Source organism: Physcomitrium patens, chromosome 2 (genome assembly GCF_059467195.1).
Source record: "Physcomitrium patens ecotype Gransden chromosome 2, ASM5946719v1, whole genome shotgun sequence".
NCBI classification, from domain to species: domain Eukaryota; kingdom Viridiplantae; phylum Streptophyta; class Bryopsida; order Funariales; family Funariaceae; genus Physcomitrium; species Physcomitrium patens.
In genome coordinates, this window is record NC_143411.1 from 13471411 (window position 1) to 13489795 (window position 18385).

An 18385-nucleotide genomic window follows, 5' to 3' on the forward strand; every position below is an offset into this window, starting at 1 on the left:
ACACTCCACAACAAAATGGAGTTGCTGAAAGAGCAAATCGGACTATTGTGGAGATGGCAAGGAGTATGCTTCATGTACAACACCTTCGACATGAATTTTGGGCAGAAGTAGTGGTGAATGTAGTATATACAAAAAATAGGTGTCTTATAAGTGTACTTACATCAATGACGTCGGAAGAAGCTTGGAATGGGAGAAAACCTTATATTTTTCACATGAGGATCTTTGGATGCATAGCATATGCAAAGATATCTGATTGTATGAGATCAAAATTTTATGCAAAAGATACAAAATGTGTGTTTGTTGGATATTGTGAAGGTACAAAAGCTTATAGGCTCATGTGTTTAGAGACTAAAAAGATCATCAAAAGTGGTGATGTTGAGTTTTTGGAGCACAAGAGTGCTTGTGAGCACTTAGAGATGTGTTCAAGTGGGAGTAATAGTGTGTTTGTGGACACATCTTCAAATTCAGCAAAGAATGAAGAAGACAAAGACAATGATGGTTGTAAAGGTAGAAATGAAGATGAAGAGGCAAAGAAGGTGGACAAGAAGGCCTCTACAACTGCTAAGACTAGCAATGAAGAGCATGAAGATGTTGATGATGATGATGATGATGATGAGGATTATGAACCTTTAAGTGAGAAAAGACTATCTTCAAAAGAAAAGAAGGTTGGAGGTGACCATGGAATGCAACAAGTTGAGTCTTCTTCAAATGTAAGGAGATATCCTTTGAGAGATAAAAAACAATGTGGTCAATAGTGAAAGGACTATATTTTTCCTCAAGTAAAGAACATGCCAATGTTGCACTTCTTGCTGATCCGTTGAGTTTATGTGATGCAATAAAGTCCATGGATGCTATGAAGTGGAAGAATGATATGGAAAAAGAATACAAATTACTCATGGACAATGGAACATGGGAATTGACTCAACTTCTACCAAATCGAGCTCCAATTGGTTGTAAGTGGGTGTTTAGAATAAAGAGGGATGCAATGGACAATGTTGTGAGGTATAAGGTAAGATTAATTGTCAAAGTCTATTCACAAGTTGTTGGTGTTGATTTCAATGAAATATTTGCTCCCATGGCCAAATTCACCACCATTAAAACCATTGTGGCAATTGGGGCAGCAATGGACTTGGAGATGCACCAAATGGATATGAAGACGACTTTCTTGAATGGAGAATTGGAAGAAGACATCTATAGGGATTAACCTCAAGGATTTGTTGAAGATGGTAAAGAACACCTTGTGTGTAAGTTGAAGAAATCCTTGTATGGGCTTAAGCAATCATCAAGGGTATGGTATCAATGCATCAACACCTTCTTTGTAAATGAAGGATTTGTGGGGAGTGAGGCTGATCATTCCATGTATGTGATGCAATCAAAAGCCTTCTTATTGATTGTTATTCTTTATGTTGATGATTTGATCATCTTGACCAATACTTTGAAAAAGATGGATTGGTTGAAGGTAAAGCTAGCTATAGAATTTGAAATGAGTGATTTAAGAGAGCTCCACTATTGCTTTGGAGTGGAGTTTGTGAGAGATCGAGCTAAGAAGATTATTATATTGAGCCAAAAGAAGTACATTAAAGAAGTGTTGAAATGGTTCAATATGGAAGAGTGCAAGTCCATTGGAACACCTTTGGAGGCAAATTTGAAGTTGATAAAGCTCACGGATGAGGAATTTGCTGAAATTGAAGAAGAAATGAAAGATATTCCATACAAGGCAGCAGTAGGCTCATTTATGTATACAATAGGTTGTACAAGGGTGGATCTTACATATGCGGTGAGTGTTGTGAGTTTACACATGTCAAAGGCTAGACCAATTCATTGGACAACCATTAAGAAGATCTTGAGGTACTTAAATGCACTTTGAACTTCAAATTATGCCTTAGAGATGATAGTATTATATTGCATGGATATTGTGATGTGGATTGGGCTGGAGATGCAAATGATAGAAGATTAATAATAGGATATGTATTCTATATTAGAGTCGGAGCAATTTCATGGAATTACAAGAGGCAACCAACAATTGCAAGGTCTACAATGGAGGTGGAATACATGGCAATAAGTTATGGTGCAATGGAGGCAATATAGCTAAGACAAGTTTTAGAAGATATTGGATTTGTGCAATTGGAAGCAACTCCAATGAAGTGTGACAATCAAAGATGCCTTGCTTTTGCCAAGAATCCAAAGCATCATTCAAGGACAAAACACATTGACATTCAACATCACTTCATATGGGAGAAGATTGAGATGGGAGTAATTGACATGAAGTATTATGCAACGGAAGACATGCTTGTTGATTTGCTCACAAAAGCATTGGTGAAAGACAGACATTATAAATTGACAAAGGGATTAGGTTTATTAGCCTTTGATCAATAGCAAAGTGGGAGTGTTAAAATAAATGGAGGATAAGTTAGAAGGTAAAAGATATTATCTTAGATAAGTTACTAATGATCAAAGGGCAGCAAAGATCAAGGTAGCGGCTAGGATTTTAAGTGGCGGCTAGGATTATAGGTGGTGGCTAGGTTAAAAAGAATTTTGGATTTAGTTGGATGAAAGTATAAAATTGACTAATCTTGATATTATTTCTCAAGAAATTACCAGTCATCATGCAGAACTAGTAATTCATGATGATATATCCATGCATAATGTACCTTCAATTCCTATGAAAAACAATCTTGGAATTGTAAGGAATAAGAACAAGTTGAGTAAAAAATTATCTATTTTGTATTGTGCTACAGATGATATTTGGAACACACCATCTATAATGGTTGATGAATCATTTGCATATATGATTATAGACGCCCTGTCTTACGAGGAAGACGATCTTGGACCTCAAACCATCGAGGAGACAATACATCGCTTTTATTGATCAAAATGGAAAAGTGCTATTGAGGAAGAGTATGCCTTTTTGCGTAAGAGGAAGGTCTTTGGTCCAATTTTAGACACTCTTACATTTGGCTTTGTGGGATATAAGATGGTATTAATATGCAAGCAAGATGCTCAAGGTCAAATAATCTGCTATAAAGCTTGTCTTGTTGCTGAAGGATTTATTCAATGATTTGGCATTGATTATGAATCCACATATTTTCTAGTCATGGATTCAATTACATTTTGATATATTATTGGAATGATAGTTCATGCCACCCTTAAGATGCATTTGATGGATGTAGTAATTATATATCTATATGGTTCTCTTGATGCAAATATTTATATGAAAGTTCCACCTGACTTAGAAACAGGAACTCCAAATGGACCTACTCTAAGACAATATCATGGTATTAAATTATATAAAGCCTTGTATGGTTTAAAATAATCCAGATACATGTAGTATCAACATCTTTGAGATTATTTAATTACAAATAAATTTGTAAGTGATCCACTAATCCCTTGTTTGTTTATCAAACGAGATAAAATTGGTTTTGTAATCATGGCTGTATATGTTGATGATCTTAATCTAGTGGACACTACATCTGCATGTGTTACAGCTATTAACCTACTTATACGTGAATTTGAGATGAAAATACTAGAAAAAATAACATTTTGCATTGGTCTTCAGATTATGCATCTAACAGATGGTAGCATTTTTTTCTACCAATTAATGTATATTAGACAAATCTTGCAAAGTTTTAATATGATTGATGCTTATCCATTGTCCACACCAATGATTGGACATGGTCATGATGGTCATGATCCATACCATCCATGCGAGGAAGAAGAAGAAATATTAGGAGATCAATATCCATACCTCACAACGATTGGAGCACTTTTGTATTTAGCTACATCTACAAGACTAGATATTGCATTTGCAGTTAGAGTTTTTCTAAGACATAGTGCATGTCCAACACTACGACATTGGAATGGCATCAAATATTTATTACGTTATTTAAAAGGTACTAAAGGCTTGAGATTATACTACATATAATTTGCAAATCTAAAATTAGTTGGATATTATGATGCAGGATATAAATTTGATACTGCAACTACTAAATCTCAAATAGGATATGTATTTTTAAGACATAGAGTTGCAATATCATAGAAATCAGTATAACAAATAATAACTGCAACTTCATCCAACCATGCATAAATTATTGCCTTACATGAAGCATCTTGAGAATATATTTGGTTGCGATCAAATGATAAATTCATTCAAACAATCTGTGGATTTTCATATGATGATTCTCCAACTATCTTACGTGAAGATAATAGTACTTGTATTGCACAGATGCAAGTTGGTTTAATTAAAGGTGACAAGACAAAGCATATTGATTCAAAGTATTTTAGTTATATCCATGACTTGATTATTGATCAAACACTTATAATTAAGAAAATTGAATCTGAAAATAACCTTGCTGATCTCTTCACCAAAGCTCTTCCATTGTGCAATCATCGTCGACTTACTTATGGAATTGATATGTGGCAACTTGTTTTTCTTGAATAAGAAAGTTAATGAGCTCTTTAAATAATTAAAAAAAAATGATATTGTACTCTTTTTCCTTCATCTATGGTTTTATCCTTAAATATAATAAGGTTTTGATAGATAAGGTTTTAATGAGGCAACAATTGTTTATCTTCTAAGATCACAGAAAATTATAGATCATAATTCTATACAAATTTTATATTATGTAAATATTATGATGAACAAGGAGGAGTGTTGAAATCATTAAATATAGCTGCCACTCTCCATAATATTTACTATAGACTATAGTAAATACCATAACTATAGTATTTAGAGTCTAGTGGAGAAGTATTGTTTATCCTCTCTCCTTTCTCTTCTTGTATACGAGACACAACCAGATCAATAGATTTTTATGTGTGAAGCTCTTTCTTCTTAGAAACCCTCTTGTATGTATGACTTACTACTACTCTTGTGTGTAAGTATTACTTATTATTACGCTTGTGTCTTTCTAAACATTCTCAACTGTTTATATGTATTCATTAAGGTGCTACCTATTAATGTATTTTTTTAATCAAACTATCTTTCTTTCTGTTTAATAATTTTCAATCTTAACAATCATCTTTGGTACTACTATTGCAAATTATTGCTACATGTTGCAAACACTACTGCCTATCATTGGCTATTCTTGCCTACCAATAGTAATCAGTAAGTATTGTTATTTGCATACAAAATAATTACTGAAAATCAGTAAGTATTGTTATTTGCATACAAAATAAATAAATAAAATCTTAGTAAACATTGGAACATTTCACCAGCTATCTCAATAAATAAAATGTATTTCTATTACATGGATTTGAATCATTGAATTTTCCATGCCAGGCTTAATAATAAATTAATAGACATGCATGCAAAACGTGAAATGCAGAAAGTAAAATAACATTTTCCTTCAGCATAAATATTGATTAAGGAACTATATTATGTCTTTTCGATAAATAATATATGTTTATAAACCTGTCACACAAACTACGTTAAGTTGCCAATTACACTACTACTGCATTTTGCTAGTCAGTTTTTTTTATATAATAACTTCATGTCCCAACTTTAACACTTGTGCAATTTAATACTAAAATCACATTAGTGCGTGAGTTTTCATAATCTGTATAATTATTTTAATCAGTTTGAACATTGAGTACAGTATATACTGATGTGTTTTCTACATTACTTGATTTTTTGAACCTCAATACTATAGTACGTAATTTTATCTGTAATACACCATGGATTTCACATAAGATTTAATGTATAGTTGGAGAGTTACAAGATATATATTATACTATATTTAGAGTAACGAGTTTTCTTTAATTATTAAACAATAATTAATGAAATTAGATATAATTTTTTTAAAATTATTTTATTCTTGTATATATATATATATATATATATATATACATACATGTATTTACACACTTTCATTAAATTTGAAATATTAAAGACATGCAATTTAAAAGTTTTTGTAAATTTCATCATTAATGCCAACATTCAAATAAATTGCTACCTTAATCTGCAATTTATCATCTTTCCAAAGTATTATACCACCTGGACATGAATGCTTTTAAATATGATGTAACTTTTCAGGATTTAATATTTTTTTTTATTATTAACATTTTTTTGAGTAAATCTCCAATTCTAAGCATCGTTTTAAGGTTTTAGATACCCCCTCTCCCCCCCCCAAAAAAAAAAAAAAAAAAAAAAAAAAACTTGCATAGTTTTGTTAAACAACATCATAAAGTTAGTTGCATGATAAATCACACCAGGTAATGATAAGTTGAAATAATACATTTCACTCAAACAAGTCTTTCAAACCAGTTTGAACAAACTGAACATGGGATCATGTTTCATTCAAAATAGAAAGAGCAAAATAACAAGGACAAATGCCACATCGCACGATGGACCCCCAGACAGGGACCCAGCGAATCACCGGGTGGACCCGGCTCGGAAGCGAAACCCTAATCAGCAGCGTGTGCCGGGTAAAATATGGCGTCGGCTTCACCCTAGATCCTCTTTCGCTTCGTTGCCCTCGTTGCTTCGTTCGCGTACGCAGCAGCTCAAGCACCAGCGCGGTTGCTGGAGTTTGGTTCTTGGTCCCCACGCAGCAAGCATCATGGTGCTCTCCAACGATATTGATCTCTTGCATCCTCCAGCGGAGCTGGAAAAGCGAAAGCACAAGCTGAAACGTCTCGTGCAGTCGCCCAACTCTTTCTTCATGGTACACACGATCATGCATCCTTATACTCTTGTAACCTGTCTGTGGTATTATTCTAGCTTTCGTGCATTAACGCCGTTGTAAGAGGTTCAGGAAAAAAAAATGAACACTCCGTTTTTTATACACGGTTTTCTAATCATCTTCAGTTTTTTTAGGGTTTCCGTCTCATTTGGAAGTGTTCGGGTAGTGGGATTGATTCTGCAATAGGGATGATTCACTGTGATCGTGAGTGTATATGGGAGTATTAATGTCACAATTTTTTTACAGTTTCTGCATCACCTGATCTCGGTGTGTCTGCACGCAAAACATGTAGTGTGGTGTACATTGAATTTTATATCTGATGTGTATGTCACCTGTTGTGGTTTGTGATGGGCCCGCAGGATGTGAAGTGCCAAGGTTGTTTTAGCATGTAAGCGCTTTTCCGATTTTGTGTGTGGATTTATTTTAGATTTGACATTATCGAACTATCGGCTGCCGCGTTTGTATTTACGTGAGCATTGTTGCCATGTTTGTAAGTTGTTCTCTGCATTATTCTAAGCTGCCTTGTTTTAGCTTGTAAATCATGTACATCATTCTGACCACTTATCAATAATCATGATCTTTGTTACTTCGCGCAGCACAACCGTGTTCAGCCACTCCCAGACTGTGGTTCTCTGCGGGAGTTGCTCCACAGTGCTGTGCCAACCTACCGGAGGAAGGGCTCGCCTGACCGAAGGTTGCTCTTTCAGGAAGAAAGGCGACTAAATGTGTTATTGTAGGTGCTCCTCGGGATACCCGCTGTGTTATTAAAGAACAAGTATGAGGGCTGCACCATTGCGCAACAGAATCAGTCGTAATGAATGCCAATAAATGGTTCGTTGAGCTTGTTTCTCAATGATAGCCTTTGTTACTGGCACTCATTGAGTGGTTCCAGTGCTTCAGAACAACCTGGGTACGCTTGAATTTTATGTATGAACGCTTTGTGGGTGCAAATGAGTTTGTGAAAGATTTGAGGGAAAATTCCGGGATTATTCTAAATTACGAAGCGCTCTGTCTGTTTTCCTGGTGCGCATGGAGAATTGATGAAGACTATTCTTAATAAACAGAAAGATTACTTGTTTTTGTTCGCTGATGTTTCAAGATGGTGTCACTGAAGGTAGTTTTTATTCTTTGTTTGATCACCATCATTTATTTAAATCTCAGATTTCTGGAGTTAAGCGTATAGAATGGAATCGGACACTTTAGAATCAGTACTGAAGATTTTGATAAACATAATGAAATTAAAAATTCTTGCGAATTCATACTATAATAACATGATCCTCTGACTCACTTTTCAATGTCTTCGTAGAAGACGTGACCTTCATCCAGAGAAAAGACGAAAAATCTTACTCCAGTACAACATGAGTGTAAGCGCCCACTAATGTTTCCCTTTTAGGGTTATCAAAGCGTGAAGGTCCAAGTAGACACAGATGAATCGGAATGTATTCTTAATAATCCCAATCCCCCTCCTAAAATCTGTGACACAAAGACCTCATCTTGCTCCACTTTAGCTGGTGCCAACCTATTTAAAAGCACATAATAAAATAATTGGAAACGTAGCACTTCTATTTAAAAGACTGTAATCTAGATCCTACAAGTAACAATTTTGAAAGAATAAACATAAGCATATATAGCAAAAGGAGGCCTGAAGTTTTACCCCAAAAACCGTGTGTCTAATTAATATTCGTTAACTAATAGTTTTTGCTTATCTGATATCATTTGCTTGAACATTAACCACCAATCCCTCGTTTTGAATAATAAATTTAGAAAAGGTGAAATTTCTTAAAGTAAGTGAGAAATAAAACCCTAATTCTACAACTCAAGGATTGTGAGCTTGCACAACCAACCCCCAACTCATGACTGACACAATTTTAATTCAACATGTGCATCTCCATTCTTGAACCAATGCTAGATGTGGATGGCACCCAATTCCCATGTAATCTGTGTGTGTCATTGAAACTTGAAATTATCATGATCAATGTCCATTGATGCAAGTTCCTCTTCTACATCCTCTGCCAGTGATTGGACCCTTCATTGGGTGATTCAGTCAAAGCATTGTCGCTCCACTGTTGTTGGCTGCTCCTAGATGAAGGCAAAAATCCATAGGTGTTTATTGTGTTGGAAGAGAAACTAGTGAGAGTACCTTGTGTAATTTTTAAAATTTCTATCCACCAGATTATTAATTAGACTGAGTACTAATATTTTAAAGCCTTTTTAATACATCTGGTGTAGAAATAGAAAAATAAGGTAGTGTAATTACATCATATGGGATATAAACAAAATGTTGCATATTAATCATGATCAAGCAAACTGATGGTGTTGAAAAATTTATAGTTTCATTGCATGTTTTTGTAGAAATCAATAAAATTGAAGCATTAATATGGTGTTTTTATTTTATTTTATTTTATTTATACATAAAACATGCATGATTTTATCATGATGTTCATACTTCATTCAATATAAAATGTTTGCATAATAAGCAATAATCAAAAGTAAAAATCAACTAACACAACTTCATCAATTTTTTTTTTATTTATTTTTTAAGAGTCTTATTTAAATTTGATGAAAAAACCAAACTTAGAACTAAGTAGATTCTCATCGATTTTGTATTCAAAGTGTGTTATTGTAACCAAGCTTTCAATACAAACATGATGCTACTTTGATGTTATTTCAGTGTGATGGATTTTGATAAATGTTGTCCACAACTTTATAAATGTTTATTATATATATTTTTTAAAAATTACATTAAAAAAAATATTTACTCTGTATTGAGAAACACATAGCCTATGCTAAAAAACATTAAAGCAAGCTAAAAGATAATATTTTACAAGGTATCTACTTGTAGACTCATAAAAAAGAACTTTGTTTTAAATTTTGAATAAGTTCCAAAATGTGACATCAAAATAATACAAATCTATTTTTTCAAAACAAAAATCAGGTATTTTTTTAAAAAAAAATTAAACTTCCAAATTTATTTCGAATTAAATTTGGCATCAGTTATAAAATTTGCACTTTAGTTATAGAATGACTAGTTAGTTTAATAGTGTATGATTATTTCAAAACTACAACATCCTTCTAAGATATATACATATATACATATCTATATATATATATATATATATATATATAAGATTTTATTTAGATTAGTCAGTGTAATTTTTATAATTAAAAATGAAATAAATAAATATTTTTCATCATATGTAATAATCACCATGTGAATTACGTTGCCCAAATTGTGCGGGCAGGGTCAGGAGAAAGAAATTGTGACTGTACCGACCGGGTAACGCGAAGTGACCTGGGCAGGAAAGCCCGGACAGAAAAGCAGTAGGTTCGGAGGAGGCTGGGCGAAGCAGTAGGTTGGTGGTATTAGGGCTCGGGGACGAGGTGCGGGGGTTGAAGGGGCGGCTGGGGCGCCAGAGAGGGTCCTTTCGCTGCTCGGACGCCATCGCCGGAGCTCCATCGCTCTTGCAGCTGTTCGTCGCAGAGCCTTCCGTAACCATGGTGTCCGGTTCAGGTCTCTGCGCCAAGGTGGTCGTGGTCGATGCTCGCCACCACATGCTCGGCCGCTTGGCCTCCATCCTCTCCAAAGAGCTTCTCAATGGCCAGAAAGTCGTACGTACTCTGTACTTTTCTTGTAATATATATATATATATATATATATATATATACATACTTATATATATTTGAAGTATTTTTTTTTCTCTATGTGTGATTCTCTCGTAGGTTGCTTATTTGTTCGGGAGACATGGAAATTGAATGTTCTATCTGCTGGTTGGGGTCAGGTTGTTGTTCGTTCTGAGGAAATCTGCCTGTCCGGTGGCCTCGTGAGGCAGAAGATGAAGTACTTGAGGTTTTTGAGGAAGAGGATGAACACTAAGCCTAGCAAGGGCCCCATCCATTTCCGGTCCCCAGCACGTATCTTGTGGAGGACCATCCGCGGGTAGGCTTTCTGGGCATTCTTGTATCATGTAATGCAGTCTTTATTGCCGGGTCTTCGACTTCTAGTTTTAGTGACGTAACAGCAAGCTTCGGGAAGATTGTGCCGTATTAGAGTTACGAATTTACACAATGGTAATATACACTGTCCTCAAGTATTTGTCGAATTCAGCTTTAGTGTAGAGGGAGCGTTTAGGGCCTTGGAAAAGCATGAGTGAGTCGATGTATCCTTTCCGAACCATATTCTGATGAGCATTGATAGAGTTGTTCAAGCTGCCTGAAGCGTGGTAATATCCACTCCCGGTTCGCGCGAGTGAATCTGAGCACCGGAACCTACTCATCTTTTTTCTGAATTTGCAAAATACTACGAGGCACCTCTAAATAGGTCGTTCTGAGGGTATCTCAGTTGGACTTAAATCGATGGTCTAGGGTTTTACAGAGTGATCAAGTTAACCATGCTAGGTCAACCTCTAGTGAATCTGCTCTTGTTTCTATTCGTACCAACTCTCATCTGCTCACATGTTCACACGAACCTGTGTAAATGGTTAAGCTATCTTGGATTCCTTAATCCCTTGGTTGGCTATTTTCTGGTCAGAGACAATCCCCCGTTAGCGTTTTGAAAATAGCTTGAGAGTCAGTCTTTTCCATCCAACTTCTGATTCTTCCACCCAAATAGCTATTGAAGGGCTGAGACCCGACTGATTCTTATAAATCTGTTGTAGAATGATCCCTCACAAGACCAAGAGGGGTGCTGCTGCTCTTGAGCGCTTGAAGGCCTTTGAAGGAGTCCCTGCACCGTATGACAAGATGAAAAGAATGGTTATCCCCGATGCTCTCAAGTGAGTTATCAATCTCTCTCTAAAAATGATGCAATTTATGCTATTCTTGGATAATATGAAAAATGCAGATATCACGCGGGTTTTAGCTGCATTGGCAATGCTTACATGTCCACATTATGATGATTATTATTACTTTTATTATTACTTCCGCGTTGTGGTCACAATATCACAGCACGTGCTGATCCTGAATACTACGGCTCCACTTCAGGGTGTTGAGGCTGCAGCCTGGCCACAAATTCTGTTTGTTGGGACGCTTGTCAGAGGAGGTCGGATGGCATCATTACGACACCATCAAGGTACGCATAACTGCTATAATCCCTTTCTTGAATGAGTTCATTACTCTTATTAACTTGTTTTCACTAGTATGAACGACCATGATTGATGGATGTTAGTTATTTTCAACCTGTTTCTGTCGTTGATTAGGCTTAGGTGAGTAATTTTTTTCATTTTCTTCATTAATTTGCAGGAGTTGGAGGAGAAGAGGAAAGCCAAGTCTAAAGTGTTTTACGAGCGCAAGAAGCAGCTTATCCAGTTGCGCCTCAAGGCCACCAAGCGTGTGGAGGAGCAGCTCAGTTCCCTTCAAGAAACATTGGCACCCATCACTTACACCTCTTAAATTTCTGCATGATGAATCTTGTTCCTACCCCTGCCTCATTGTGGCTACTAAATCGCATGGTCGCAGCTTTGATGGGAATAAGATTGAGTTGATACATTCTTATTCAGAATATCTGTCAATGAATGGTACTTTTGGTTGAGATGTACACAAACTGTCAATTACGAAACTTTTGGTACATGAACTTCTCATGTGGCACCCCTAGTTCCTTACTGCAGCGCTTATATTCTATTTTAGTTTGTTTTTATCGAAGCATCGCATCGGTCATTACAATACTCGTGCGGTGCAACATTGATGTTGTACTGTGTATCGTACGATTCCCAAACCGTACATAATGAGCTACAACCATTCTGCAAGCTTGAACCCAATTTCGAGTTTTAGGCTTATCAAATGAATCGCTAGAATCTGAGTTTTCTTAAGGAGACTCCTGTGGAGGAAACGAATCTTTAAGACACCATTCTGAGTTGGAGATGTGTCCAAAACAAGGTGCTGCGTGCTGAGCACTGTAGACTAAGACTAGGTACGAGGTTATCAGTGGAATACTTTCGGCTAAAGACTGAATAGCACAAAAATTCCTGTGCAGCGAGATTGATGCTGCGAACCCCTGGAGACGGTTAGCGTCAACCACGGGATGGGATTTTTGGACTAATAGAGATCTATCAAAAATTCATGACCGAACCTATTTTCCTTGTACAGAAATAACTTTGAGTGTAGACTGAGCTCGAAAATATCGAACAAACCATTTCTGCATGTTTTCAAGTGCTATAATATTTTCTGTTGCAGAGGATATCTCAATTTAAGCGTCGAGCCTTCCGAAATGTCTCCTTACTTGACCACGCTAGGTCAAACGAGGGCCTCTTACCAATTTCTTGAGCTCTATGCTCCATGTTCACATTGGTTAACATATAGTCAAGGCCGCAACCAACAAGGTTCCCGGACGTTTAGGGTCCCCAAGGCATCTCCAGACCGGCTTTGGTTTCTCCACATAGCGATACTGGTAGTACAGCGGCGCTAGCTCACCCGTTTTTTGCACTGGTGGAATGGGCTCCGGAAGGCTCTCATTGAAGGTTAAGTTTTGAGTCATCTGGTTATTCATCTCCAAATCGTGTGGCTTCATTTGGATGCCGTTGTAAGGCACCTCCTCGTGTATACTATCTGAATGATCGCCATCTACACTCCTTCCCAATCTCACTTCAATGTCCACACTCCCAATGACCTTGTCGTCGAAGTTTTGCAACTTTCGCAAGACTCTCACCTCCAACGACATGCGCTTGGGCTCACTTAAACATCCAGGACTACACCCCCAAACCATGCCCGACTTCAGCTCGGAGAGCAGCACATGCGCATACCCCACACTTTTCTTCCGGTCGTGGTCGAAGATTTCCACCACCAGCTTCGCCTTCGCCAACGTCCCAAACAAATTTTCCCTACAGAGCATCCGAATCGTACAGTTCCACGATGGGTTCCTCCCACCTTTCTCCGCCACATGGGTCGCCGCCTTAGAGTTGGAATCGATCCAAACAACAGCGTATGGATTCATTCTCCCGAACCCATGCTTGGCATTCTTCAAGTTGTGCGCTGAAATCACAGTCACTGCAAGCTCTCGCCGCACTCCCATTTCCGTTGTTCCGAGTCGCTTCAGAATGGCGTCACCGTAGCGATGGCTTCAAAACTATCAACAGACAGCCAACTAACGTCACCTTGGAATGCGTGCACAATCAGATCAGATGAGGAAACTGACAACTGAAATGGGCAACATGGTGTAGTGCGTCGGCGTGCAGCAGATTTATAGTGGCAGGATGCGGAGGGTTGCGGGGCCGGGTAAGCGTGTGCACCCGCCGCGAGTCGTAGGGTGAAAGCGAGTTGACCGGGTGCCGTGCGGTCAAACCCGCGCGCCGACACTGTTGGACAAAGTGTGTTGACTTCCACGCCATCGTATAAGCAAGTCGATGAAGGGATGTGAAACTTTGTGCCCTCTTTTGTAGTATGTCATTGAAGAATGCATGGATTGTGTTGAAATGTAATGGGGTATTGGAAGGCATGTGAACCTAGAGATAATTGATTTTTAATGAAGAAGTTGACATAGAAAATTGACACTTTTTTAAAAACAAAATTAAAAGTTTAAATTTATTCATGTGCATTTGGATTATCTAAATTTGTTTTCATGGTGTTTAGGGTTTTGATTGTGATATGAACATCAAATTGAGAATAATGTTTTTGTTTAACTATTTATTATTATTATTTTTAAAATTTTGTTGTGATAGTTGTTTGTTATGGCTGATTTCATGGTTTTTTTATTTATTTTATTTTATTTTATTATTTTTATGGTTTGTTTTAAGATTTTGATCATTATGTTGAGCTTCAAAACATCTAATAGTTATAATTTGTATAAAATCATGGAAGATAGTAATAACTTCTATTAATACTACTAGGGGTTGAGCTAATCCTATTATATTGTGATATAATATTGAATATAATGATTCTTTATGGTATGATTTGAGTTCAATATTTATGACTAAACTTGGGTTGAAACTCATAACCACAATTTGTACAAATCATATATATTTTTGAACTTGATGCAATTATATTGTAAATTCAATGAAAAATAAACAAATGAATGAAATCAAAGGTAATGCCACAATTTTGTATACATTATTTTCCAACTCTTTTAAGGCCAAGATAAGAAATAAAAGCTTAAAATAACTTCATGAAGAAATTCAGCAATTGAAGCTAAACCATCAGCATGTTTATCTCCATGTCCTAAGCTTTACTCTAACTCTCTTTTATTGTACATTATATATGCATATAAACAAGTGAGATGTGTACGCATTGAAGTACATGGTGTATGTATGATTACCTTGTTTCTAAATTACACATAAAATTAGATTACTTTTTATAGTATCAATCAAATTTCAATTTTTTAAAAACTTACACTAGAACATGATAATTTTAGAAATTATATTAAAATAAATTTTATACAATGTTTTACAATGTTTTTATTTTTTTTCTTTTTATTTTTTTTTAAATTTAAAATTTATGTATAGAAAATTAAAATGAATACAAAAGTTATATAATAAATATTTATTGATCAATATTGATTAGTATATTTAGAATATTTACTAAAAAATATTGATTGATTCAACAATATATATATATATATATATATATATATATTTATAAGTTCAAATATAAGTAAAGAAAACTTCATATTTATTAAAGTTGTATATAAAAAATTATCAAAGTTATAAATAAGCTTCATATTTAAATATTCAAATATGAATCATATCCATTATTAGACATATGAATTGCATTCATTATTTCATATTCTAATAATCAAATATGAATCACATCCATTATTTATAATTAGGTTACAAAGCTAAAGAAGAATCCTTTGTTCAAACCAATTCAAAATGAATTAATTAGTGACTCTTAATAAATAGAATAGAATAAATAAACAAAGACATAGAATATATATATATATATATATATATATATATATATATAGTAGAAAAATAAAAAATTAGTAGAAAAAAAAAACAAACAAACAAACAAGAAGAAGAAAAGAAATGAAAAGGAAAGGAAAAAAAAAAGTTTCTTGGTGGCTAGTTCCTAAATTCCAGGACCTAGGAATTGATAGGGATCTAGGGCAGTCCTAGATTCTTTTTTTTCCCTCTCCATGTATGGAGTGGATCTTTCAAAAGTACAAAATTGGTTTTTTATTTTTATTTATTTGGTTTTTTTTTTTTTTTTTTTTATTATTATTTTTAGGCATATTTTTAGAAGGTCAGGCTATGAGGAATTGTAGCTAATCTTTGGTTCTTTTTAAGCATAGTAGCAATGGCAGTTTGTTAACTAGTGTCACGAGTTTTGCTTCTATTCAATACTCACTTGCTAGTGGCTGGACTTTGTTGGTGTCAAAGTCTTGAACTCAAGCAATTGAGAAGTCTATTTTTGGTGAACTGCTCATAGTTAGGTTCTCTTGTTGCAGTAGGATTGTGCTGTGGTTCTACAATGCGCGGCAACTCTGAGGTAGTTGTCTTGCAATTGGAGCTACGGAAGCCATTCAACATCAATTCTTCAACTTTAAGTTCTTATCGAAGTTCTTCTCTAGAACATACGATTGAATGGTGGCTTAATCCTTTGCTCTAGTCTTATGGTATTGTTGTCAGACGGTGCAATATTGTATCAAGGTATATGGTAGTAGTTGGCTTGCCTTCATAGAAAACTATTAAGTAATTGTTCTTTTTATTGTGTCATCTTAGTAGGAAATTTCTTAAAATAAAAATAAGATACAACTATCTTAATTAAGTTGTTAATGGTCAAAGAATAATAAAAAAATGAAGATAACTTACTAATGTGGTAGCTAGGTTAAGAAAAATTTAGAGTTAAGTTGAATGGATGAAGATGATTAAAGATGAAGTTCAACTACAATAGATGTAAATTCTTTCTATAAATAAAAGGTGTTGGAAGAGAGAGGCATCTCATTTCACCCTTCTCTTGAGTGCAATAATTCTAATTTTTACTTACTTTTGTCTTGCTTGTTATATTTTTTCAATATGTCATAGGTCCATTTACACTTTTTTGTGCCATTTAAATAAGTTGATGTCATTTTTTAGTGATTGTACTTTTGTAGAATAGATCTTATGGTGTTTGTTGATGTTAGGATTTGTAAGATCTAAACTTATATTTTTGGCATGAGGAGGTACTAATTTTGACGTCATAGATCTCTAACATTATTTGGTAGGTTCTTAATTCCTAAGATTGTGAATTTAAGACCTTATAGAAAGACCTTGATAGTGTCTTTTTGTACTGTTGAAGTAATTTCACTTACTTTGTATATATTATGAAATAATTAGTTTAAAAGAGTAAGATGTCTTAATAGTAAGATTCTTTGGAGTATATATATTTGTTAAAAGCTTCAAAACTTGATTTGAGAGTGTTTTGAGTGAGAAAGCATTCTATTATTTACAAAAGAATATTTTGAGATTCTACTAGTATTAAATTGATTTGGTCATTTTGAATACATAAAGATTTTTTATTTTTTATTTTTATAGAATTCTTTTTAAATATGGATTTTGGTGAAGGTGAAGGTTTGAGAGTGATTGTAAAATTTAAAAGAGATAATTTCTACCATTGAAAGATCAAAATAGAACTTTTATTAGTATCTTTGGATCTTTGGGATGTTGTAGATGAAAGTGAAGAGCCTTTAAGTATATATATATATATATATATATATATATATATATATATATAGATGCTAAGGAGAAGAAGGTCTTTAAAAGATGTGAAAAGAAGGCTTTTGGCATAATTACTACTAATTTGGATGAAACCAACTTTTTTCACATTATCTCTTAAAAAGAATCAGAGAAAGCATAGAAGACTTTTTGCAACATATATGACAGTAAGAACTTATCCAACATCATCTTTACAAGAAATAAATTCTTTACTTGCAAGATAGAAGGAGGTGAAGACTTCATAACTCATATCAATAAGGTAAAGGCTCTTGCAAACCAAGTAGCAATTATTGATAAGCTTTTAAAAGAAAGTAATATTATCATGAACTTGCTTATGAGTATTTATGAGTCCTACAACTACCTCATTGTGGCATTGGAGTCTATCAAATTAAACGAACTTACAATGGACTATATGACAAGAAAACTTAACCATGCAATAAGCAAGAGGAAAAAAAAAGTACCTTAAAGTGAAGATTTGGCTCTCCTTTTAAGATAAGGTAAGAGAAGCTATTTTAATAAATGTAGTAATATAAGAACTCGCTTCATTTGTGAGAAATAAGATCTTTTTGTATAAAATTGCTTCAAGACAAAAAAAAAGAAAAGAAAAGAAAAAGTACCAATAATGTACATGAATAATTTAGCAGACATGGTTTTGCATTCATGGCAAGTGAAGGCACCTCGATGGCTATCATATCTAAGTAGATTGTTAATTTGGATGCCACCAAACACATGACTCTATACAAGTATTTATTTGACACTCATGAAGAAATTTCAGCAAAAAGTATTTTTATAGGAAATAATGGTATAGTACAAGCCATTGAAATAGGCTCCATTATAGTGGAGATTGTTATGAGATGAAAAGCCAAGAAGATCAAATTAAAGGATGTCTTACATGTATTCAAAAACAAAAAAAAAACCTCTTTTTTATGAGTAAACTAATTTCTTATGTTTGTAAGGTGCTATTTGATAAGAATGGATGCTTTGTAAAGACATTGGATAGAGATGATATTTCAAAGAGTTTTAGAGATGGCAACCTCTACTTTATTAAGTATAAAAAAGAAAATAGACTTGAAGTGGAGTCATTTGCTA

At 34.6% G+C, this 18385-nt stretch overlaps 2 protein-coding genes across 3 annotated transcripts; both read left to right on the forward strand.

Annotated features, from left to right (window-relative positions):
• Positions 1-6463: 6463 nt before the first annotated feature.
• Positions 6464-7582, forward strand: LOC112279216 (small ribosomal subunit protein eS27y). Of its 2 annotated transcripts, XM_024513440.3 has the most exons (3): positions 6464-6659; positions 7037-7065; positions 7274-7582. In XM_024513440.3, the coding sequence occupies exons 1-3, from the start codon at positions 6555-6557 to the stop codon at positions 7398-7400; spliced, it is 261 nt and encodes an 86-aa protein (XP_024369208.1). In that variant the 5' UTR covers positions 6464-6554; the 3' UTR covers positions 7401-7582. The 2 variants fall into 2 exon arrangements, with proteins under 2 accessions (XP_024369208.1, XP_024369209.1); XM_024513441.3 differs by lacking the exon at positions 7037-7065.
• A 2528-nt stretch (positions 7583-10110) lies between these two features.
• On the forward strand, positions 10111-12174 carry LOC112278858 (large ribosomal subunit protein uL13). Its single transcript, XM_024512714.3, has 5 exons — positions 10111-10286; positions 10457-10614; positions 11333-11449; positions 11658-11745; positions 11916-12174. The coding sequence occupies exons 1-5, from the start codon at positions 10173-10175 to the stop codon at positions 12063-12065; spliced, it is 627 nt and encodes a 208-aa protein (XP_024368482.1). The 5' UTR covers positions 10111-10172; the 3' UTR covers positions 12066-12174.
• The last annotated feature ends 6211 nt before the right edge of the window (positions 12175-18385 follow it).

Coding starts and splice junctions, on each gene's coding strand:
- LOC112279216 (XM_024513440.3), top strand. CDS start 6,555: ATGGTGCTCTCCAACGATATTGATCTCTTGCATCCTCCAGCGGAGCTG. Junction 6,660..7,036: donor CGCCCAACTCTTTCTTCATG/GTACACACGATC, acceptor ATGGGCCCGCAG/GATGTGAAGTGCCAAGGTTG. Junction 7,066..7,273: donor TGCCAAGGTTGTTTTAGCAT/GTAAGCGCTTTT, acceptor TACTTCGCGCAG/CACAACCGTGTTCAGCCACT.
- LOC112278858 (XM_024512714.3), top strand. CDS start 10,173: ATGGTGTCCGGTTCAGGTCTCTGCGCCAAGGTGGTCGTGGTCGATGCT. Junction 10,615..11,332: donor TTGTGGAGGACCATCCGCGG/GTAGGCTTTCTG, acceptor AATCTGTTGTAG/AATGATCCCTCACAAGACCA. Junction 11,450..11,657: donor GTTATCCCCGATGCTCTCAA/GTGAGTTATCAA, acceptor GCTCCACTTCAG/GGTGTTGAGGCTGCAGCCTG.